Source organism: Pungitius pungitius, chromosome 16, assembly GCF_949316345.1.
Source record: "Pungitius pungitius chromosome 16, fPunPun2.1, whole genome shotgun sequence".
NCBI lineage: Eukaryota > Metazoa > Chordata > Actinopteri > Perciformes > Gasterosteidae > Pungitius > Pungitius pungitius.
Window position 1 is genome coordinate 512,318 of NC_084915.1, and position 25,685 is coordinate 538,002.

At 42.8% G+C, this 25,685-nt stretch overlaps 1 protein-coding gene and 1 long non-coding RNA gene across 7 annotated transcripts in view; one reads left to right on the forward strand and one right to left on the reverse strand.

The window, feature by feature from the left end:
- The window catches only part of LOC119206980 (protein turtle homolog B-like), an 85,402-nt gene extending 73,167 nt beyond the window's left edge, over positions 1-12,235 (reverse strand). For all 5 annotated transcript variants that reach the window (XM_062558147.1, XM_062558145.1, XM_062558146.1 and 2 more), the window contains exon 1: positions 11,955-12,235. In XM_062558147.1, coding sequence (XP_062414131.1) covers positions 11,955-12,018 — 64 coding nt within the window. In that variant the 5' untranslated portion in view covers positions 12,019-12,235. The remainder of the gene's footprint in view (positions 1-11,954) is intronic.
- A 6,620-nt stretch (positions 12,236-18,855) lies between these two features.
- On the forward strand, positions 18,856-22,244 carry LOC119214992 (uncharacterized). Of its 2 annotated transcripts, XR_009942533.1 has the most exons (4): positions 18,856-18,904; positions 20,261-20,290; positions 20,428-20,606; positions 21,114-22,244. It is a non-coding gene; the product is annotated as an uncharacterized LOC119214992 (long non-coding RNA). The 2 variants fall into 2 exon arrangements; XR_009942532.1 differs by lacking the exon at positions 21,114-22,244 and having other exon boundaries at positions 20,428-20,845.
- The last annotated feature ends 3,441 nt before the right edge of the window (positions 22,245-25,685 follow it).

Consider the following 25,685-nt stretch of genomic DNA (forward strand, 5'->3'; position numbering starts at 1 on the left):
CCGCGTTGGCACTTGGTCCCCCACCTTAAAGCGGGCGGGGTTTACAGACTTGCATGTGTTTTTGCACCCTGGAATAAGTAAATACTGTTTCTCCCGCTGTGAGATATTCACAACACACTTTCAATATTACCACTAGCGTATAACCACGGAGCATGGCTTTTATGTCAAAACAAGCGACAATTTGTAAGGTTCCTACACTACTTGTATTTCTGTAAAATCCTTCCACAGCAGTCCACCAGAGGTTATGGCTAAATGTCAGCAAGCCCTAGCAAGCATAGACTAGACCACCTATTGTCCACCCTGCTGGTCTCCCAGTGCTACACTGATATAACAGCTGGCTGAGTACAAGCAGTGTCCACACCGTCCACTAGATTATTAGGATTACTATTATCATGTAGGGAATATGACACGTCATGAGAATACTATTGATCTAGTGCTATGTCAAACCTCTATATACATGGATAACCCTTTTGCTTTTCTATTGTATTGCAGACCATGTGTGGAGATACCTTTTAAAGCATGTAGAGAGCGAAAGATACACACCCCCATATTTTATGTCACAATTCATTATGATTACTCTAAATAATATATTGTGTACCTACAAACTATCTACATTTAGGTTCAAATCTGCAATACTTTGCATTCCCATGAATTTGTATCCCTGAAAACTACAGGCTAATCTCTCAGGTGACCTTTCTGCAAAAGGTTTTGAAAAAAGGTTCCTTTTAAACTGATAATAACTTCCAGTCAAAAAAGACATTTTAAAGGTTAGTAGAATTACTTTGTTTGTCACGTGGATCACATCAGAGATGAAATGATGAATTATAACTGTATAACTGCACCTAAGCATAACATGTGATACTTTGTGAGTATTTTATCTACTGAATAAGACATGATTTTGTAAACAAAAGTCAGTGTGAACACTTATTAAAATACATATTTCTATAAACCTATAGCTCCAATGCATTTGTCATCCTTTTTGTTAATGTTTATTACTGGAGCACTCATACCAGATAGTGAACCAGTTGAAAGTCAGCTTCAGGACCAGCTGATTAACTCAGTGAACCCAGGAGGTTCAAATAAGTCCACAATGAGATGAACTTTACACAGAAACACAAAACCAAATCAAACTCAAATTTGTCTGTACAACTTCATCTACAGCTGTTTGAATATGTGTTCTGAAAAAACACAACCTTTTCTGCACTTCCATCCTTCAAGCCTTGTATTTTCTTTTCCAAACCTTTTTACTGACAGGTGAGATCAAAGAATCTGCAGAGACTCAGAGCTTTGTGAAAATCTATTATGTTTAGTAACTGTCCATGGTGCTGTTACCTACCATGTGATCTTTAATCTCACAGCATGAGACGCAAATAGCTTCAAAAACAGATGACAGCTTTAGTTAATTGACAGACAAAGCACTCATTTAGGAAAAAACCTCAAAGACTTAAATAATGATTACAAGCTGTTGACTTGCATTACTCTACATTCTTTGTATGCCATTACATGACTTAGCTATGGTGACCAAGATGGCAGCCTCAGTCTTGTACTTTTTATTTTTTATTTATTGTCTCACATTCAGCAGAGAGGAACTTTTAAAATTCAGACACTTTTCTGCCTTACTTTTGTCTGAAACACTGGCTGCTTCACTCTGGATTTTCCGGAGACACTGACGAGGGAGGAGAGCACTGACAGGAACACTTCACCTCCATTCCACTGGTATTGTATAGCTTATGTTATTTTCTCACGCATCTGTGTGATAATCGTGTAATAATGGCGCTTCAATAACTGTTTGTCTGGAGATAAAGGTTAGACCATAAGCGGGCCTCGCTGGTCAACTAGTAGCTGATTCCCAGCTCCTGCAGCAGGCGCAAAGACACACACACACTTTAGTGATATCCACTGTGGACACTCAACTCTATTTCTATTCTTGTTCTAGCAGAACAGGGATTTCTGCCGCCCCGCTCCACAGAAGTGGAGCCGGTAAGCAGCTATTTACTGCACTTTAACGTAGGCTGGGTCTGGATTAATCGCAATAAAAAATGGTTTTATATATAAACAAATGATTATAAATTAACGAGTAAACACAAGACTACACACATTTGATCATCTTGGAGACATAATTGATGAAACGTGCGGTTTGCTCTCAACTCTCCATCATTTTGATAACTTGCTTGGCCCTAATAAATATATCCATATAAATGACCAGGTGACCTCTCCTTACCAGTGTTTCCGGTACCAATTATAGCAGGTGGGCGCCCTCCCCCTGTGTGGAATTAAAAGAATATAATATATATATAATATTTGTTATTTTCCCACACACGGCAGTTCCATACTGACACGTGTGCAAAGCAGAGCAGTTGATCTTTTTGATCAAACATTTAAATATTGTGACGATATTAAACGGGCGGAATGACCTTTGGTGATCTCACAATATATTAAAACCTTGAGATTTCTTGATAAATAATCAGTAATGTTGATATAATGACCATGGGGCAGATAACACAAAACGATATCTAAAACCTTGAGACAATATGAAGCCTCATTTCATGACACTGATATAATATCAATATCAATGCTCAGCAGGAGTGAACAACAACTGTGTAGCTTTAAATGACAGCCGTCTACATTATTTGGTTTTTAAAAGCCATTATTTCCCTCAACAGGCAACATACATGTATCTACAGCATTATGCCCTTGAACCTGCAATTTAGCAGTGGTTGCATTCAACGGACCCATCACAACAATCCAGGACGAGTTGACAGAAACCGGAGGGGAACACTCACTCAGAGAGAATCTCTAGTTATACGAGCTGTCGCCCCAATTAGTCACCGACTGTCCCCGTGGACTTGTGTTTGCCAACCACAATCAATAAACAAACAGATTCCACAAAGAGAGAAGGGGCTCAGGAGCCTCCACAAAGAATAGCTGGTGTTAGGAAGGAATGCGGCCTGTCATTGCTCGGACAAGGTCATGGCAGCAGGTCCTGCTAGGATTTTGAAATTGGCAAAGGGAAAAAAAATCATCATTTGAGCCATCCCTATTCTTATTACAAAATGGCTTTTATTAAGTACTGCAGCTTTACTGAAAAAGAATAATAAGGAAAGAGGCCAGAGGCAGGAAAGGAAGGACGAGCATACATTGCACATGCAGCTGCTTCTCAACGGCATACTGCGGCGAGGTCTTAAAATAGGATTCATGGCAGATGTGTAGGACACATTTCCTGTATTGTTTGCAAAACGCTGCTGTCCAATCCCCACAGTAAGCACATTTCACCTGGTGGTAGAGGAGACGCCATGCAGCTCCCCTCATACGTCTCTATTTAGACCCGACAGCTCGCTCGTCACACCAGTGCACTGACTATTCTCTTCCATCCGTTTTCTCTCTCTCCACAAGCATCCTGTATCCTCCACATGTGGAAGCGCACACTTTACAATACATTAGCTCTGAGCAGCAAAAGCCGGGTTACGTTTTAGTGAATTACTAGAGCTCTTCATTGATGCCTCCCATGTCTGCATTGTTCCTTTCAGCTGGGCTTGAGTGCTCTGAGATTAAAAACAGTTAATGTCAGCAAAACACTTGTTACTTGACACCTCGGAAGCACGCGTCATGCATACCACTATGGGCACAGGGCAGATAGTAATGCACCTGTATATGAGCATACACGGCTATTTGTAAAAGCCTTGAAAGTGTATTTAGTCATTCAGCTTCTGGACACTAGTTTTCCTCCCTGTATATCTGCACGTGAGGAGACACTGTGGGTAGCTTTCCAGGTTCCCTTTGTGGTCTGAATTCTACTGACCAATCGCATTTGGTTCATTCATTTCCTTTGGTAGAATGCAGGGGAGCTGCTACGCTTTGGCAAATAATGCAATCCTGGAACACATTGGCTCTCGCCTTACAACGACTAAGCGTTTCATTAGCTGAAAGATTTGCTGCCTGCTTGGCTCAACAATCCATTTGTAGGCGTCCTAAATCAATTTCAGCGTCTCAGGTTACTTCATTAGCCATTAAAACAATAATAGGTTTTTTCCCGGATATCCGGCTATCTGATGGCTATGCTAGAAACCGATGGGCTGTGATAGTTATCCATTTGGTGTTTTTGTTCTTGTCACTGGCTGGAGCAGGCCGGCTCTATTGAAAACAGGTGGTATCAATGGCTTTTATGTGCTAAACCGGAGTTGCCCATCATTTAAACAAGACATCCTGTCAGATGAAACCTCTCCCGTATTGGTACCAATGAGTTTGTGAGTTTAAATGATCAAAGCTAGGTTCAGTTGTGGAATAAGAATAATTGACCATTATTTATTGATCGCCACTACAATTCTTTTCAAGCTGCTAGTCTGTCAGGTGTCGACACTATCAGCAGCCATATTGGATGTTAATGTGGATAAGGATAATTGTTGGGTAGTTCTCGGGAGGCTGTCAGTGGCTAAATTTAGCAGGAAAAGGACTGGACTTTGTTTCTAAATGACTTTGCTCATTTAAGCTGGTGGTTGGACTTGTTCTGACATGCTCTCATCGAGCTTCTATGATAAAACAGATAAATGCAGAAGGATCAGGTGTTATATAGTGTACAACACCAACAACGTCAATCTGTCTATTGTATGCATTTTCTACTGCTCCTCTCATAGGTGCACACGCCTATAGAAGTATGCCGGCATGGTCGTTAAAGTGTAAAGTCCAGATTTGAGGCTGAATTGAGAGTAGCAGAGCTGAGGGCCACACTGAGGTATCTTGTGGCCCTATCCGATGAATGTTTAATGGGTGTAGTGAAGTCGACATGGAGGAAGCTGACTGTGCTGCATCAGTGGGCCAGGCTGTAAAATGAGACAGGGCAGGAAGCCAGCCGGCTCAGGATGGAGGGAGGGAAGAGGATTGCAGTATTGAGAGAAAGTATACTGAGCACAACAGTAACCAAGATGTATGTTACAGGAAACCAAAAAAAACCCGGAAAAATCCAAACAAAGATGTACAGTATGTTAGGAGAACTCCACCACTGCTGGTTTCCAACATTCAAAACACAAACAAAATAGAACAAAATAAAAGGATACACCTTTTAAGGCCCAACTATGTATATTGCCGTTGTCTCCAAGAAAGGTCTGAACATGAAATGCTCAACATGAAAGTCATAATGCCTCGTGGGGGACCTGCTTTAACAGCTGTTAGAGGCTGAATTTAGAGCTGACAGACGCAGCGGCCTCAGGCCCGACTCTTTAAAACGTTAAATCATCCTCAGCTATCCTTACAGGACATCTTGGCCTTATCTGAAGCCCTAAATGTATCCGACAGTAAGAATCACCACCAAAATCCTAAATTGCTGCGTTATTCTGTCAGTTCATTCGCCGAACTGCAAACCCCAGGCGGCTGTGAACGGCGTGCTAATGAGGCCTCTGAACTACACAACATGCCGGGGGGAAAGACCATTTCCCATGAATATAAAACAGCATAAAGCATAAATATCAGCACATTGACCCCCAGCCTACCAAATAGAGAAAATCTTCTTGTTGAGTTCATGAATAGAGTGTCCATCATTTCTACTGTCAGGTGTTGAAATGAGTGCTGTCAGCTAAACGCATTATTAACGATGTTAATGCAAACCCATTTAACGACGTCAATTTTTTATCGCGAGATTAACGTTTTACCAATGAGGTTACCAATGAATTTCGTAAAAGGAAATGCGTTTCCCGTTCATGAATCCGCCACTATCAACATCCCACATGAGCGTTCCCCTAGGTTTTCATCTCAACACGAAGCATTATGCGGGGGACAAAAGGTAGTACTGGCTTTGCCAAACCATGCCATACGGCCAGGGGCAAGAGTAAAGAGTCTCTGGGAAACATACCATCTTCACGAGTAAAATAAGTATAATTAGGTATCTGCGGGGGGGCTCTAATGATACTTTAAAATGTATGAGTAAAATGACAACTGCTTAATGGTTGGCTTAAAAAACAGAAATAGAGTTGTGTACAATTACAAGAAGGATTTTCACATCGAACAGTTAGAGTGAACCACTACACTTAGTGACAGATCCCTCTATGATATTACCTTCAGTATTTATGTAGCCACAACAATGGTACTAACAGCCTTTTAGAACTTTAAAATGTGTACAGTCCTGGCAAAGGATAAACTTAGACGTTTTGCAAATTGGATTCATATTTTGGCATCCATTTGAACCATTTGTTTGTTATAATAAGATCACAGCTAAATCTGTTTTTATTTTAGGTTTGCTGCAGTTTACCTGCCGACATAAGGCTGAATTTGACTGGTTGGAAACGAGTCGCCGATGCAACAACGCAGCGCTTTGATCCTGGCTGCAGCAAACAAGAGCTTCGAGATGACTCGGCCTAAGGAATTCAGAGCAAATGCCAGAGAGGAATACTATCTGAAGTTGCTGAGTGCAAGTGTGCTCTGATTCAAATACTTTATTGTGAGCAGTACGCTGACGTACCACAGTCTACTTTAGTCCTTCACAGATGTGAGGAGACGTTGTTAGGGAATGGGTTTGGTCTCACCTGAGTGTAGAGACAACTAAAGAGATAGGGTGTCTTAGTCCAGGGGGAACTACACTATTCTGCTTTCAGGAGAGATGTAGAATAGACGTTGGATAAGCCGGCACACTGAGTAATGGTGCAGACCAATGCACAACACTTCTTATAATTTAAAAAGATTCCACGCTTATTAAAGGTACTTAACTAGCAAATATCCAAAGGATCCTGAGTACTCAGACTGGATTCAAATAGCCCTTTTTGCTTAGGAAGGTTCCTAACTGAGTGACCCAGAAGTAGTGTAAGTGGCCACCATGATAAGACCTGTTCAAATTCTCAAATGCTAAGAAAAGAAGCTTCAATACTTCCTTGCTTAGCTCCTTTAGCAAAGGAACCACGGGACCCTCATTTATGAAAGGAAAGGAGATATTTCCGTCCTACAATTCCTTGCGACGGCAATATTTAAATAATGACATATCATTCAGCCAAAAAATAGTGATCATGACCGAGAAACGTAGATCATTTAGGTACCAGTCAGCATAACTCATTAATATTGTAACCTGGTTAATAAAGTAATACTTTGAACCTGGTTGCTTTATGTTGTCTGCATGACATTACATTACACAACACAACATTACAATCAGTAATAACACATCTAAGATGCTTCCATCTTGGGAGAACGTGCAGTCTCATGGCTGCAGACTGACGTCACTAACATGCAGACAGGTTGGCGAATCAGAATGGGAGCTGCTGGGAGCTCTGGGGGCCTGAGAGCAGCCGCCAGTCACCGCCGCTTGGCCCAACTACCAGCCATCTAAAGGTCAGTGACCTTTATGCAGTGTGCCATTTGTAACAGGGTCGCTGCTTTCCCCCCTCCTCAGTGGCCGGGACGGAGCAGAGCAGATGTTTCTGCTCAGCCGTACGTGGAGTGTCAGCTGCTCCAAGACATTTTCATTTCAGACATCATATATAGAACTTAATTATTGAAAATGATCACTTAGAAGTGATCAATAATTAGTGCAGTTGTTAGTTTTACGTCCAACTGCCCATTTGATTGTGTTCACTAAACACACCTAATGATATTTTTGAGTAATTCAGTATACACTACTTGGCTAATGAATACCCCATTTGGACACAAAGTGGTAAGATTTAGTGTTTCCCCTACCATGATATAGCCCCCACCCCTCAGACCCCAAGAATCTTTTCTTTTAACATTTAAAATGATCCATTTCTCTCAACGCACTGTCCCAATGAGCACAAACAGACACACAGGTGCGCTCGCTCCCACCAGGGAAGAAGGTGTCGACAGACCACCTGGCTGTGTACGCACCGGTTACCACACAACCATCACTTAAAAGATTCATGGAACAAATCAAAACTACACTGGAAGTTGTCTGGCTTCAATGTTGGCTTCTATTAAGTTGACAGCGGGAAGTCTAAAGTAACAACAAACTGCCAGCTTCAAAAGGCTCAGGGCATTTGGCCAGGCTCAGTGAGAAAGAGCTCGAGCTGAGATGACCATTTTTTATGTCAATACAGGGAGTGGAGTTAGGAATTAGAGAAGCACTTTATCTGAAGCCACAGGGTTCAGTGCAGAACACCTCGCTCCGATTCAGGTTTCAACTCTGGTCTGCAACGAGAAGGTTGTGCTGAACTCTAAAGAACATCCCCTCCAGAGAGGAAATGAGCAGTTTGAAGTCCTAAGAGCATCAAGATAGGCTGATGGGAGTTCATCTCATTCCTTATTTATCTGGGCCTCAGGTCCACTGGCAGAGTCCAAGACAATGTTGTTGAAGATAAGTGAACAGCTACACAAAATATGTGTAGTCATTCTGGCTGTGGTTACAATTGGCTTTTCAGTAAGACCTTTGTCATCCCATCATATCTGGATAAGTCTGTATGCTCTGAGATCAGATGTTCCACATGCTGAGGTGGTCTGGATGCATTGAGTACAGATCTTAACAATTTACCAATACATGTGTTTATTGATGAATTAAATAAAGCAAATGCACTGATACTGTAGGGAGAACAAATACGATATGCAAGAAATGCTAACTGGGGACCTTTGATGAGGATACGGATTTGCCATTTGTTAGCAGCTATTCTGAGATTATTTTGAAAATACTGAACATACGAGCAAAAGTAAGCAGCACAAATAAAAAAAGGACTATTATTGTAAAGAAACAGTTCATCTACCATCCACTTCTTAAAACACAAAGTATTAAAGAGTAAATAGTTCACTGACAGTGATCGGCACGGTTCAATAAATATATCAGATAATCAACACTCGAGTGCTTCCACCACAAAGTGATCCGAGACACACGTCTCTTCTTGTCTTTTCTGGGAGAACACTGGTCAAGTTTGTTGAAGTTAAAATGAATCAAGCAAAAACCACAGTCCACTCCGAAATACACAACAAAACCCATCACGGAATTACAAACACAAGTTCAAAAGTTTTCCGGGAGCTTGTGCGCTACAGAATAATTTGGTTTGGGCTCCCGCCTACACAGGGTAGCACTCAGAGAAACACAATGAGCCAGCTGTAACTGCATTAATTCATTCCAGGGAGGTCAGATGTGCAAATGAAAAACAGCTAGAGGAAGAACACAAATCAAGAGACTGGTGTTTTAACATGAAAAAAGGACAAGGACCATTCATGTCACATAAAGGAAGTCATGCATTTTCATGGATAGAGAAGGGAAATGCTGGCAACACTTTTAGGTGCGTACCTAACAACAATTAACCAACTAATCACTCAAACTCATATCTCGATTAACCACTTGCACTATAAAAAGCCACTAAATTGATATTTCTTAAAAGCTAAAAGTGATGTCTTCAATACACTATCCAAAATGAAAAGTAGTTTAAATGAATCTATAGATTCCAATAAAAGCACAAAGTGGTATGACACAGAGAGAAAGGAGGGCTGCAGAGGGGGAGGGGTGAACGCTGTCTCTTTGACATCCAAAAGGAATGAGCAGGTGACCACATCAGGGTGGGAGGGGGGGTGGCGGGGGGGACAGCAACTTAAGTTGCTGGAGTGAGTCCGGTGACTCGCAAGACATGTTTACTCATTTACTCTGCCTGCTTTGTCCCAACTCCATGGTTGGGGGGGGGGGGTCTAAACTAGAGACTTTATGATCACACCATGTCTGTCACGGCCAAAAAAGAACCGGACCCAGCATCAAACGGGTTGGATATGAAAGCACTCCTAAGAGCTTTCAATAGCTAAACAATGATTTTTTTTGTTTTCCCAATTGTTTTCATCTACTCTCCTCCAAGGTCATTGCCCCCCCCCCCCCCCCCCCCCCGCCCACCCTCACTTTGGGCCCCCAGCAATGTTAGCATGTTGTTGGCATATGTATTTACTGAGCAACCAAGTGGCACTTATCTCCCAGCTTGGTCATAATTAGTCCAACTTAGTCCGGGGCAAAAAGCCTGTTAGAAGGCATATGTTCATCTCCCTGGTTAAAGACACACTGCTTCCTCAGGGGGATCCGTCTGTGTGTGTGTGTGTGTGTGTGTGTGTGTGTGTGTGTGTGTGTGTGTGTGTGTGCAGGAGGAACAAGTATGGCAGCAGACGTTGCCGTGGAGCCCTACCCGCGAGCATCCATTAACACAGCCCACCATGTTCCCTTCTCCTCGGATACCTGGCCCATGGCTGAGAGAGAGGCCACTTGAAACCATACAAGTTCACCCGAGTGTACGGAAGAACAAGGCGACAGGAAGGAGGAGGGGAGGGACGGGGGCGGCAGGAAACTGGGCGAGAGGAGGAAGAGGCATGAAACAGGTCGGCAGAAGAGGAAACCGGAGAGGGCCGGAGGGCGAACCGAGAGACAAGTCTGGCCCACGGCCAGCGCTGGCTCGCCGGACGCCTGCCTCAGACGGCGTGCGTGCGGGCTGCATCAGAGAGGTGCAGAACCCAGGCTCTTCAGGAGGCCGGCGCCTGCCAAGTCCAATGCACTACTGACCGTGGAAGAGGCGAGGGAAGCTGCTTAAAAACAACTTCCTAAGCCCCCCTCCACTCCCCCCATCCCCCTGTTTGGCAGGCGATGCTCTAACGGTATCCTCTTTAGATGGGACGTTACATGATTGCACATAATGTGTAGCTGGGTCCCGGGCGCCGCGCCAACGAGATGTCAAGGAAAGTGAACACGCATTAAAGAAAGTTTCCACGACCAAGCGTGTCCACGTAGAGCTTGTTTAAATTCACAGAGCTTCTCCTTCATCGTCTGATCAGTGATGCTGAAGCACAGACGCTGTCCCACTTTCCTCCATCCTTCCACTCTCTTTTGATGAATGAGTGGTTTCTTTTAAGGATGAGGTGCTGCTGCAGCTTGGCTCGCTCACCACTGCCATTACAGGATGATGTCATTTTTGTATTACAGCGTTTGGAAGATTAATGGATTGTTAATCAGTTATTTTTGTCATCAAAAATTCACCTTAACACAAGTCTATATTGCCCTGTTTTTATCTCAAACATTCGGTTTGAGACTCTAATAAAAAAAAAAGCAACAAGATATTTCTATTTGGGATTTTGTCAATTGTCATGGCTCATTTTCTATATTCTCGGATATTCAAACTGTATTCATACTGTAGAAATCAGCAAAAGATCTATTGATGAATAATAATAATTAGTTTATTTTATGATATTGTGAAAGATGCCCATAAGCGTGGCTTTCGGGCAAAACGATGACGTTCGGTTTTATATAAAAGGGGTTCAGAGATCAGCTGCAGGTAGCCTCCAGCCATGACGTCATCTTGTCAGACAAAAAACACTGCTCGTCTTAACAATCGCATTCGTTTCCATTTCCAATCAGTTGGGAGCTCACATGAAGTCACCCTCCTTGAGATGAAAGCTGCACCACGCAGGCTGCGTGGGGAAGCGGCTCGGACAGCGCGCCCCCTAGCGGACACACCTCGCCGCCTCGCACACGGCTGCCTGACTATTAATCCACTTCACCAGCGAACCATGCTAATCACGTTTGCCTTCGAATGTCACCAACAACTCCCCAAATCACAAGGTCCTGGAGCTCCACGAGCGCAAACGCACACAGCCCGGGAGGGGTACGTCACCGCAAAGGGCCCGCCATCCATCACCGGGAGACACGAACGACACAACTCCCGGTAGTGCCCCTTCTACACTCATGTCCGCGGTGTATTACAGTGGAAACTAGCAGGTTGTTCACTTAAAAAACCTAAAAAAAAACAAAAGCTGTAACCAAAGGAGTTCCTTGTCCTGCGTTAGAAGAGAACTCACGGCTCACCAGCCCCCGCTCAGGTGTGGTGATGAACCCACGTATGAACTTAATGACGTAAAGTGGGACATGTTTAAAACATACTAGCGACAAATTCAAAGTTCGCAAACAGAGAGCCGGATAAACGTTTGGGGTTTTTTTTAAGAAGAAAGGGCAAGTTATAACTTGAGCAATACACGTCATTGGATGCACACACTGCACTTCGACTCACCTTGAGCAGCCGTTCCTCGGGTGCTGAATACACTTGCTATCAAAGTGGCCACATACCAAATCATAGTACTATTGCCGGCCAGAAATAAACCTCATCATATCTCAAAGTGCCCCTTTCGGTTAATCTCTCATCTCCGAGGGTCCCAGGACGAACTGAAGAGGGCCGGTATCCTGTTTTCTTGTTAACCGAGCCCTGGACACTTTTCCATCGGCGCTTTCCCCTCTCTCTTCCCCTCTCCTCCGCTCTCCTCTCGCATCCTCAGACGGATCACCTGCGCCAATGGGACGAGAGCACACGAAGCAGTGAAACCAAGCGCGAGCTGCTAGATAAGCGCTGCCCCGCCTCCGCACTGGTTCCATTGAAGGGCGCGGGAGGAAGTGCGGCCGCCCATTGGCCACCTGTGCTGTCTGTTTCTCAGCCTTGTGCTGCATTCAATGGATACGGTAATACTCGGAGATTCTAATGTAGAGTTAAAGAACACAACCTCGTTGGCTCTATAGTGGATAGAAAGACACAATGCTTTATCATATGTTGCTTTTTTATACTTTAACACATTTTAATTTGCACTGACGGAAACAATATGAAGCTAACAATTGCTTTAATAGACATTACCCTTAATTCTATTTTCTTGTATTAATTTATTTTTCTTTGTTTTGTGTCAAGTTTTCTTTCTGGTAGTTTGTGAAGTGTAATGAGTGAAGACATTACTGTTATTGTTATTCATTATTTTTTTATATATATATATATATATATATATATATATATATATATATGTAACCTGGTAACTATCTTACAGTTTGAGTAAGATTTGGTTTTAATGTTTTAATTGCCATGCAACATACACTACCCTTTGCAGTATCTCAACTGCAGTTGGAGAAAGCCAACAGGTGGCATCCAAAAGCTGCAAGCTTTATGAACAAATATGGAAGTGTGTAAATTGTCAAATAAGGATGGTTGCATCTTCCTGTTTTTGACATAGGACCTGAACGCAGCAGCGAAGGGAACCTTAAGGTGGGTTGGAGTGTGAAACCCGAGGCGGAGCTGCGGTATCATCCTGCGTATTTAGACGAGAGGGATCCTCGAGCCTGACTCTATGCATCATCATATGGATCACCGCCATGTGCTATCCACACATTCTGAAGAAAACATCCCCTATGTGTGACTGAAGCGGTAGGAAAAGGGAAGACCACTGTGATTACTGAGCAATGATTCAAATGATTTGAATAACTTAAATACAGCAGGATTCGTCTTCATTGATATGGTGATTAATTTAGTCAAGGACAGTTTCATATTCATCTGACTCATTCGGCCTTGCTCACAGAGCATCCTCTGCCTCAGAACCACTTTTCCCCCACCTCCAATGTCAGGGCTCCCCTGCTGCTCCTTTAGGAGGAGGAGGTTCCAGTAATAGCCTTCAGCAATATGACAAATAAATCATTCTAATGTTTTACATTGTTATCTTCTTCTAATCATTTGCTATTCATGTCAAATGTACTCAGCCAGTTTATTTTTTATCAATGCCTTCCCCCCTCACGGGACAAATGATGTTGAATGCGACAGATGCTACACATCATCTTGCACGATCAAATATTTGTTTGCAAATACATTTTCATTGTAATATATATTTATAATGATAATATGCCGCAAAAAATGTTTCAGAACTGACTACTACTTGTTTACTGTTTGTTCATATAACAGTGGTAACATTAGTATAAACATCTGGTGATGATTCAATTCTATCAAACGTTGATAATCTCGTAGATAATGAAAAGATAGCAAACTTAACAAGAAAAATAATGCTCCCGGCTGTAAGGAATCAGGGCTTAGAGTAAGAGTAAGAAAACAACAAAATACTTCTTTCCAGGTTCTGGATTTTTACTGGCAAAATCAACTGTTCATAACCGACCAAAAAGTGGTAGAAGCGGACTTCACGTGCTAGAGAGGGCCCGGCAACGACTACACAACACAAGGAGCGCCGGCATGAGACATACAACTCAGGGTAGAGCAATAGATTCCCTGGCATGAGCGAGTGGGTGATTGGGGCTTAAGTACAGGTGGGGGGATTGTAAACTAAACTCAGGTGTGGGGGGGGGGGAAGGGCGGGAAACTAAACAAAGACAGGAAGTAAGGTTGTTAAAAGAATAAAACAGTCAGTTATTGTTTTCCGTCTCTTCGACTCATGGCACCGGCCTAAAAGCTGGTTCTTTTGTAAACCAATGTGGGGAACGTAAGAGGCCTTCTTATTAATTATATTCTCTTTTATCATACTGACTAATAATGTAAAGTAGCATTTTGAGGCAACAACCCAATCCTCTCTCTCTCTCTCTGTCATCCTCTTTTTCTCGGGCCACCTTGATCTGCCTCTCTCCTTAAGGCCTGCCAGTCCCCGGTTCCTCGCGTTGGCTCTTCTTCCTTATGATACAGCCAGGAGTTTTTTATGTCAAGTCCCAGCATGTCAGCGCCTCTGCCCGACTACTGATGCAGCCGATGGCCTTTTTCCTGATGCTCAATAGTCCTTCTGACCGACGCAGTGGGAGCGCAGTCATGTCTCAGAGCTAACTGTCACACTGAGCGCTGTGCTTTAAACGAGCTGTGTGAAGTGCAAATGGTATATTCAAATTCAGCATTCATGGCGTTTCTGTGATCTACTCACACTCTGCTCGCATCAGGTCTTTGTTCTTTCCTGGTGACTAATGAGCCAGGTGTATGGCGTGGCCACTGCACCGTATATGTGGTAATGGTGAAACACAACTAGTTTCGTTTAGGTTTAAAGGAGGAAATTCAGTCTCCTCGTAACTCTCGTAGACCATGTTGTCTTGAGGGGGTCAGTGAGTAAAGCTGAAATAAACAATTATTGAAATGATCTCATAGCTCATTGACAAAGATCAGCAACAGGTTTAATAGCATAGTGAATAACATTTACTGGTTCCAATTTCTCAAGTCTACAAATGTTATCAAAGGATCTGGGGCACACGCTGGTTGTGCAACAGACCGAAGAATAAGAAAATTATGAAAAAATGGCCATTTAGTAGTTGCTGAATTTCTCCGCTTTATTGTAGTTAAGCTTTATTTAATGTAGAGTAGATATCGCTCAGCACACATAACTTTAAAGGTAGTTCAGCCAACAACAGCGAGACTCGTGATTATAACAAGAAATGTAACAGTTTGTGCAGAACTGAAATGAATTAATCAGTATGTTGAAATAGACCATTATCAGCGGCCTGGAATGTAGTTCTCAGGCTTTGTGTGTCCTGCTGAGGGAGATGACTAATGTGGAAACAGGTTAATCATGTGCCTGGGAGCACTCAGTCTGTACTTTGGAGGGAATCGATGCCCCCCTTGTAGCAGTTTGTCAATATGGCTCCAAATGGTGATCCAACACAGGGAGACTCTCCCTTTTTACCACCTTTGTATTGCACCAGTAGTTTATTATGTTGAACCATGGTCGGATTCTAAAGCCTAGAATTTGCATGAAGAAACGAACTAACATTCAAATTATAACTTCAGAATGTGTTATGGTCATAACAGTAAAAAGTTGCTTTACATGCATTCTAGTTGTGTGTCTTTAACAATGTCGGCCAGCTCGTCAGTCGACCGGTCAGTGACCAAGGCAGTGCTAGTAGAGGGCCATCGTCGGCTCATCACGCACACACACACACACACACACACACACACACACACACACACACACACACACACACAATTGACACAATGAGGGAGCCAATGCAGGTTTGTACCGTGTCTCCAAAGTAATGCGTTTGCACCCGTGCCCTTGATAAGGGAACCCCACAGCTTTCTAAATAGCATTATCACGGCTTGAGATCAAACTGAAGGCCCAACTTTAAGGTGGACGTGGCCTGAACGAACGTTTTTTAGCCAGAGCTTTACATTTCAGTCAAAACTCAAATGACTCAAATGACTGAGCTACAGTCGGCACCCGGGGGGGGGGGGGGCATCAATTAGGGTTGTCTGCTGGCCTTCCCCCTCGCTTGCTCTTTCTCACACAGTCATATTGTGTCTCTTCATCACCCGACTGCTCCCTACAACCCAGGAGAGATGGCCTGCTGCCCAGGATCCACGGGGAGTGATCCAAAAAGCACAAACACACTGACATCCAGGTCACTAAACACACTGCATTCACTGAAAGCCTCATTAAAGTTTTTTAACAACATTGATGATGTGCTTAATGCGGGCTAATAACACACAATAACAGGGATAAACTCCTCTTTATTTATTATCTGATTACCAGCCCTCTTGCTCCCAAATGTTTAAAGCCCTGCACACGCACACACACATGAACAAGGTCACTTTGTTGGATAACAATATTTTTTAGCATTAGTTGACGCAGCCGCCTTTCTGAGAAAGAAAGTGTGGTTGAAGAGTCCCTACCTCCATTTGGTCGGACCAAACAGTTGCCACTTCCGTTCATTCAGCCATTAGTGGTAAACAGAAGTGCTCTTCATATTACCATTGCCAGTCACTCTTTCATGATTTTCTAAAAAAGAAGAAACGTAATTTCCATCCTTGCAACTCTATAAACAGTCTTACTGAAAACTCTACTTGACATTTTCAGGAAAAGCAATATACAGAGTAACAATACATCCCATGAAGGCCAACGGTGATATCGAATGGATAAATCAATATTTCTGTCTCCTGATGACAACCCAGACTTAACAATACCAATACATTGTCTGTTGTTACCAACAATTCTAACATACATAGTTATCATAGTTATTGCAAACACTTTCCCGTTAAAGTACCTGATTTGAATAATTCTTGAATTTAAAGACATGGTGTCTGCGTTTGTGTCACAGTGGTTCTCTGCTGCCAAGTGAGTCTGTGTTGTTGTTGTTGTTGTTTATGCGAGACTGATGTTCCTCCCATTTATAGGAGGCTCAAGGGAGAGGCAAATCCTTCCAAACCTCTGAGCACAACTCATCCCTTCAAATAGTTCAATTCATCTTCAGGTTCCGAGTTAAAGAGGATGTTCTGCTCTCACACACACCTGTGACTCAAATCGCTCCGAACGACGCAACAGCTTCCTGTTTATCAGTCAACTGAGGCTGCAAACAGCTGCCCGGACCTGCGTAAGAGCTAATAAATAAGTCTGGTGTATGGCTATTTTTAATAATCATTCACAGTAGGTGCTGTTTATTTGAACAATGCCCAACAATAGATGCACTCAGAACGGAGCTCCACAGAACCTGACATTTCAGTCTGATGAGGTCAAAATAAAACTCAAAATGAAATGTTGAGTTGAAAAGATCAAAAGAGAAAATATCTTGTTCTCCAAGAAGCTTTCAACCCACAGTAATGTTCCAACAACACAAAGCAGCCCTTGTGTTCTATATGTTCACGTTTCTTCCCTGGCCTTTACAAAAGTGTCTTTATTCTTTTATAACACTCATGTATTTTTTACAAGAGTAGCCTTATACACCATCTTTCATATCATTCAAATTGTAACTCTATTATTAATATGCTGGCCAACTCTATTTCAATCTTGGAGAAGTACAAGAGAATTCGACTCCACTAACATCCATAAATAATCGTAAACACAGGTTTTTCATATAGGGCAGCTATTGTTGTGTCCCTCTGTCATTATCTTATCATCAATGATTTAGGCGTTCATTATTTGAACATTTCTTACATTCACTTTGTTTCCTTCTTTAGAAATAATAAAGAAGAGGCTTTTACATTTGTTAAATATGCCAAACCCTTCTGTGGCAGTGTACGAGGCGCCAGGGCACCTGTCTGATAGATGATCATCCCGATGTGACAGGTAGAAGCTACAGACAGGAGACTGCTGAGAAAGGAGCAGTCAGAGTGTGCTAGAGAGCTCTGCCAGTTCATCAGCTGTAACATGGACTCTAGCTAAGTTCAGAAAGGGTTGCAATGACTGCGATCAAACCTGTATACAACAGATTGCTACACTGCTGGCATATTTTCTCATTTGAAATGAATGAACTGCCACTGGAGAGCAATGTAATCAAAGCATGAAGTGTCATCATGGTGTAAGAGCCCCTCCAGTCCTCCAGAGGGACCGGGGCCTTCCCGGCTGGACCTTGTACCTCTTAGCACCCCGCTGGGCTAAACCTACAGCCGCTGTTCATTTGCTCACATTTCACTCACGAGTCCATGGTGGGAAATGGGTCTCACTCCTGCAGAATCTAGGAAAAACAGAGAGCCAGGTGACACCAAACGCTCTTCACGTAAAAATGAGCTCAACAGTGGTTTGAGTGTACTTTAAAGAAATGCTTCCATGCCAGATCAATGTTTAGAGAAATATCAGTGACTGTAATGATCCCTTTTCTTTACACTGGCCTTGAAAGCACACTGTGAGAATAGAGGGACAAAATCCCAAATACTTGTTCTGTGCAAAAATCCCATCTTTGATTTCAGCTGAGACATGTCAATAAATTAAACCTGTTGTACATGTGCTTTAAAGTACCATTTTAGAATTGATATGAATGTATTGGCAAAAATAGAGCATAATATGAAAGCCAATGTTTTTTATTTTTTAAGAATTGTTGTGTTTTTGTTAGAATATATATATATATATATAGTGTGGAGTGCATAGTACACCTCCATAGCAGCTGCTATTTGGATTTGTTAATGCACCTAGGCCCCCGCTGGGTCCTTCACTCAAAAAGGTAAGAGTCACCTGCATTTGATAAAAAAGACACTAAATCCTGACCATTGGAGCTTTTGGTCACTGTTTCCCATTTAAATATAAATCAATTGTCACGGTTTGGGTCTGCTTGTCTTATTTTGTAGCTTTCTTGTGTCTCGTGTCTCTGGGTAACTTCACTTCCTGTCCTGTGATTGCCTGATTGCTTCCACCTGTGTCCAATCACCTGCACCTCCCTTGTGTATTTAAGCCCTGTGTGCCAGTTGTCCTTTGTTGCGTCATTGTCTACGTCAGTTGCCGTTGGTGCACGTTCGTCTGTTTGGTGAGTCTTATGTTTTAGAATAAAGAGCACGTCTGGAACTCCTGCGTTTGAGTCCTCCCTTCCGCCTGCACCAGCATCCCTTTCTGACATCAATACCAACACTACACTCACCGGCCACTTTATTAGGTACACCTGTCCAACTGCTCGTTAACACTTAATTTCTAAGCAGCCAATCACATGGCGGCAACTCAGTGCATTTAGGCATGTAGACATTGTCAAGACAATCTCCTGCAGTTCAAACCGAGCATCAGTATGGGGAAGAAAGGTGATTTGAGTGACTTTGAACGTGGCATGATTGTTGGTGCCAGAAGGGCTGGTCTGAGTATTTCAGAAACTGCTAATCTACTGGGATTTTCACGCACAACCATCTCTAGGGTTTACAGAAAATGGTCCGAAAAAGAAAAAACATCCAGTGAGCGGCAGTTCTGTGGGCGGAAATGCCTTGTTGATGCCAGAGGTCAGAGGAGAATGGCCAGACTGGTTCGAGCTGATAGAAGGGCAACAGTGACTCAAATAACCACCCGTTACAACCAAGGTGGGCATAAGAGCATCTCTGAACGCACAGTACGTCGAACTTTGAGGCAGATGGGCTACAGCAGCAGAAGACCACACCGGGTGCCACTCCTTTCAGCTAAGAACAGGAAACTGAGGCTACAATTTGCACAAGCTCATCGAAATTGGACAATAGAAGATTGGAAAAACGTTGCCTGGTCTGATGAGTCTCGATTTCTGCTGCGACATTCGGATGGTAGGGTCAGAATTTGGCGTCTACAACATGAAAGCATGGATCCATCCTGCCTTGTATCAACGGTTCAGGCTGGTGGTGGTGGTGTCATGGTGTGGGGAATATTTTCTTGGCACTCTTTGGGCCCCTTGGTACCAATTGAGCATCGTTGCAACGCCACAGCCAACCTGAGTATTGTTGCTGACCATGTCCATCCCTTTATGACCACAATGTACCCAACTTCTGATGGCTACTTTCAGCAGGATAATGCGCCATGTCATAAAGCTGGAATCATCTCAGACTGGTTTCTTGAACATGACAATGAGTTCGCTGTACTCAAATGGCCTCCACAATCACCAGATCTCAATCCAATAGAGCATCTTTGGGATGTGGTGGAACGGGAGATTCGCATCATGGATGTGCAGCCGACAAATCTGCGGCAACTGTGTGATGCCATCATGTCAATATGGACCAAGCTCCCTGAGGAATGCTTCCAGCACCTTGTTGAATCTATGCCACGAAGAATTGAGGCAGTTCTGAAGGCAAAAGGGGGTCCAACCCGTTACTAGCATGGGGTACCTAATAAAGTGGCCGGTGAGTGTATATCACAGTAACCCATTGTTTTTCTATAGGTGGATACAAGCCATGGGTTCCAATGCAATGTAAGTTGCTTTGGATAAAAGCGTCAGCTAAATGTGAGGTAATGTCAATTAGGATTGTGTTTTTGGGCGGGGACATGAAAACAGTCAGAGTTTATGACGTGACATTAAATATCAATAAAGACTCTTTTGCTTGGCAGGACGGGAGGCTGATGGGTCCAACGAACAGGCCAATCAACAACAAGAGCGGCCTCTGACAGAAGGGCTCCCAAAGCGTTGTTGTGGTTTCGTGGCCCAAACCCAACTTTCGTTTTATTGAAAATGAACTTCCGAAACGTCAAAAACAAATGTAGTCCAGAAAATATATTTCCCATCAAACGTAATTAACTTTTTGTTTAGTTGTCGGTGAAAGTACTTTTTTGAACCCCAGGTTTATAAATTCAAGGCTCACTAATTAGTTTCAAACCACTAAACCTGTTCTTAGGCGCACTAGTGAGATGTATGTGTATATGACACAGCAGTACATATGTATGGGCGTGGGTTTCTCATATGTTTAAGATGAGATCAGTGTGTATGTTTTATATGTGCAAGTGTCTCAGTAGTTGGGCGAAAGCATTTCCATAGCGAACCTATGAGATTCATTAGTATGTGTTAGAGTGTCTAAATCGTCAAGTCCTAAACGGCCCCTCAGATATATGCCCTATCACAAAAAGCAATGTTCCTAAGTTAGACACAATGTCAAACTAGATCATATCTGCAGTGTGTTCTGCCAAAAACACTTTCAGCAAAACAGACTGTCGTTGCACTTGTGTCAGCATTGATTTTTTTTTGGTTGTCTCGCCCATGTGCAGCGCTGCTTCCTCTTATCTCACCTTTCAATCTGCAGGCTCAACTTTGCATACCAAAGAGAGCATGAAACTGCATCATCAACGAGCCGGGTGATCAGGTGCAGAGATGAATGAAGAGATGAAAAGGAAGAGGAGCATGAACAAACAAATGACGCTCTGTGGAATAAGTTGGTACCCCCTTTGGATGATATGGACTGACTGATTATCAGTCTTATGAACAGAGGTTAGCTGCTGTGTGTGTGCAGCAGACCTTGGCATTAATCACGTGGTGTGTCCCAATGGATCAAACATTCAGCAGCGGTCGATTCCTGGTGGATCTCCTCTCCTCCTACACCTTGTTGCTTTGCTACACTGTTGACTACCACTTCCTCCCATGTTCTCACATTAGATTTGGTAGAAATAAGTGAACATGATGAATGTATGTTTAAGCGCTTTCAATAAATAAATTATAATAAATGCAGGCACAAGAGACAGATATTTGTCAGGACTCTCGACAGCTATGTTGAAAGGTCACGAGTCCCTCTGTCTTCTCTTTTATTCTCATTCAGTCCGTCTCTAACAGCCTACTGAGCAGATTAACTGCTGTTCCGCACTCTTTTAAGATTGATTTAGCTGGATTCTCCGGGATGTTCAATGCCTTGGAAATTGTAGTGATACAAACCCGGGAAGCAAATCCAGACTTTAAAATGCTAGATGTAAAACTAAGGTACAAACATCTGGAATACCAAGAATAGGTAACCGTGGGCACACCTCTGCCTTTACTAGGTAATGTCCTAGTGTATCTTATATTATTTATTACTTTTGATAATCAGTGTAAAAAAGAACCCATAATAAATCCCTTTTGATTCAATGTTGTAAATCTGGCTAAACTCTCAGAATTTGTATGATACTTTCTATAGCTACTGTAATTACAGGGACATTATTGTGTTAAGTGTATTAGCCAGTGACTCGGTAATGCACTAATGACCATATTGTTCCATTCCACAATAAAACTAATTTGCTCAAAGCTGTATTAGACAAAACAGGAGCTGCTGAATTGCTCTCAGAGCACAGCAGGTTGAACACAGGGTGCAGCATACACTAAAGCCAGATGGCAACCGCGGGTTAATTGCTAAATAATCTTCCCAAACACTAGATTGTGTGTGTGTTTTAGTTGTAAGCCAGTTTGTCCAGACTGCGTGCTGGAGATCAGAATTTAAGTCTCATCTAAAGGGGAAATGTCTCAGCTGGACCTCTACAGTTTTAAAGCAGATTACTGTGTCAGTCTGGTGCGGTTTTGGGCTGTTTTGTCACTATCATTTACAGCAGACATGTGTGAAGCACTGGAAAGTGGCCATGGACATTTAATCAGCTGCATGCATATCACCATTATACACTATTATGGGTTTACTGGGATGAAGTTACATAAATACCATCTCAACCTGTCACGGTTTGGTCCCTCTTCCTGTTTTAGTTTGAAGTTTCATGTTCCTTGTGGTCCTGGGTTAACTTCACTTCCTGCCTTGTCCTGTGATTGCCTGAGTGTTTCCACCTGTGTCCAATCACCTGCACCTCCCTCGTGTATTTAAGCCCCGTGTGCCTGTTGTCCCTTGTCGCGTCATTGTCTAAATGTCACTCGTCGTTGGTGCACAGTCTCTGGTGAGTTTTGTTTTGAATAAAGAGCACGTCAGAAGAACCTGCGTTTGAGTCCTGCTTCCGCCTGCACCAGCACGCGATCTCTGACACAACCAGCTATATTTAACTGCTTTAATAGTAATAGTGAAAAGAGTTAACCCACATTTAATTTAACACCCAAAATGGTTGTTACTTTGCCGTCAATGAACAGACGTTACCATTTTTTGAATGCCAGAAATTGTTGTAGAAACAACATATCGAGGCCTGTGACCTGTCTGTCACAGCAAAAGCAGCCCTAAAGCATTCTGTGACTCTTATTGGACCATGATGTTACAATATGTGGTGGCGGACCCAAAGGCTGACAGACCAAAGAAGGGGAAGCTTATTATCACCAGGGAAACAGCTATGGGAGGATGGATGACTGCGAGAAAACAGAGACAGGATCAGAAGAAAGGTTCCTGTAAATCTCTTTGAGCAGAGCAGCCACTAGTAGGTTGGTTTAAACAACGATCTGGGGCAGAGTGGAGGAAGAACGAGGTTAAAACTATGCAGGGTGATTAATAGATTAAAGGCAGCTTGGTGGCCTGAGCAAGTAAGGTGAGGACCTCAGTTATAATGGCTCTCACACACACACACACACACACTTACACACGCAAAATACAAGCAGGAGGCACGGCCTGACCATGACTCATAAGTTGCTAAATAAAAGTTAAAGACTTAAAACTAGAGATTTATATTCATTGTTTACTGAGGTAATAAATCAAGTAACAAATTGGGAGATGTTCTAGTCTCAGCGGCCATGAGAGGCCAACCCACCCGATCTCGATCATCACTGTGGGTACAAACGATCCCATCGAGATTGGATCTTGAAATTGATCTGATAAGTGGGAGAAATACGTCAACCTGACTCGCTACCACTCAGCACTGTGACTCACTACTACAGCAGTTCTCCTCACATTCATTCGGGCTTTATTATTATGTCTTGAAACCACTCATTCAGTGCACCTTTCTGAGTCGTGGAGGGGAGGACATGAGTGATTAATAGTGTGGGCGAGTGGTGGATTACGGCGCATATCGATGCATTTCCTGAACTCTTTTCATTTTTACATTATTATATTCTCTATGGCTTTCAGCCCACAGTAGATTTTGAATTCAGAGATACCTTAAATGTGGTGGATGATAGTACAACATTTACAAATGCTACAAACGTTCATTGATTGAAATAAGACCACTCCATTGACACCACAGCAGTCTGCAATTGTCTCCAATTTAGTTTCATACTATAAGACAATGTTTTTTTTCGGCTTTAATTGAATCTAATTTTCTTTTCAGGTCCCAGTGAAATGGACATTAGAGCACCATATTCTGGTACTGTGAACTGCTCAGAATCTATCCCATAATAAGGAGTGCAGAGGGCAAGGGCTGACTGACCGATTGATGTCTTTGTGGGTACAAGCTCACCTCTGCATACCTCATTATTGCTTTTACAGGAGGAAAAATGGGTTTTGTGTGATATACTGTTATATTATGACACAAATTGAAAAAAAGTGTTAAAGTTGAAGACTAAGGGTAAAGATAGAGGTAAAGGTAGAGTTTTAAACAGATAAACCCCAGAAACAGTTCATTAGAAAATGCTACAAGTATATTCTATAGTTTTGATTGACCAAAGATTGTAGATTTATTCTTACTAAATGCCCCGGACGCATGCATACGTCCAGCCTCCGTGCTGAGTCGTGGCCAGCATGGAGCCAATGTGAGTCATTGGGTGATATTTCCATGCGTGGGCTAGGACTGTGAATAATCATGACTAACGTTGACCTTTTTGGTCAAGCCAACGCCGCGTACCGTGCAGCCCAGGCAGACATCGTTCCCTCTGACATCATCTGCTTAGCTGCCACCTACCAACGCCCGATGCAAAGTGAGCAGCCCGTCGCTACGTTGCTCTTCGGGGGTTGTCATCATGATATCAGGATATGATATTGCCTCTCAGTCTTGTCCGGTGTGTTCGCCGCGTGTGGCCAATGATTCACCCACCTCGCCTTCACCTCATCTGCTCCTACAGGTTTGTCTCCTTTTTTTTCATAAAATGTCAGGTTTTCAATGGGTGACTCAAGGTTTGGACTTCAACTGGCCCTCCGAGTGAATAGAAAATGGAACTGAGCCTCATTCAAGTCCCGAGTATCCCACGTATATGCTGAATTATGCGTTCATCACCTTCTCACCCATCCATCAACAATTCTCTTCACTTCTCTGCCTCAACCAAGCGTTTGGGAACCATAGCTGAGGGTTGGAATTCAATTCAATTCAATTCATTTTATTTTGTATAGCCCAACAGAGGGCTTTACAGTCTGTACACATGTAACATCCTCTGTCCCAAAACCCTCACATCTCAAAAACATGAAATTGTCAATGAACCAAAAGCTCTCATTTTCAGGTGATCTCTCACAAAAAAACATGGCTGTTATTAATATATTCCATTTCTTGCTTTCATAACACCTGGCCATTTACAAGCCCACACCTATATTACCTATATATATTACCTATAGGTACAAAATGATGGTGAAAAAATAGTGGGGTTTTTGCTAATATAAAAATGTTGTTTTCAGCATTCTGTTGCACTTAGCTCCACCCTCTGATGTGCCTTCTGTGTCCCGGGAACGGTGTTGGCCAAAAACTAGGGCTGTCAATAGATTAAAATGAACAAATTAATCTCACATGAATTAATCGCAATTAAAAATGAGGTTTTCTTAATCTAATGGTACGTTCACACCAAAAGCGAAGCAAATTATTCACGCGAATAGCTCCCATGCAAAGTCAATGCACACAATGATGCAATGATCAAAATGATCAAACACAATTTGAGCGGCGCAGGAGAAGGAGCCAATTAGAGCGAAGCGAATGGAGCGAAGCATGTAACGTCTCAAAAAACGACACACATTGGAAGTGGAACATGATGACCTAGCGACTCTTCCTGCTGCCCTTGTGCACTTTGCTGT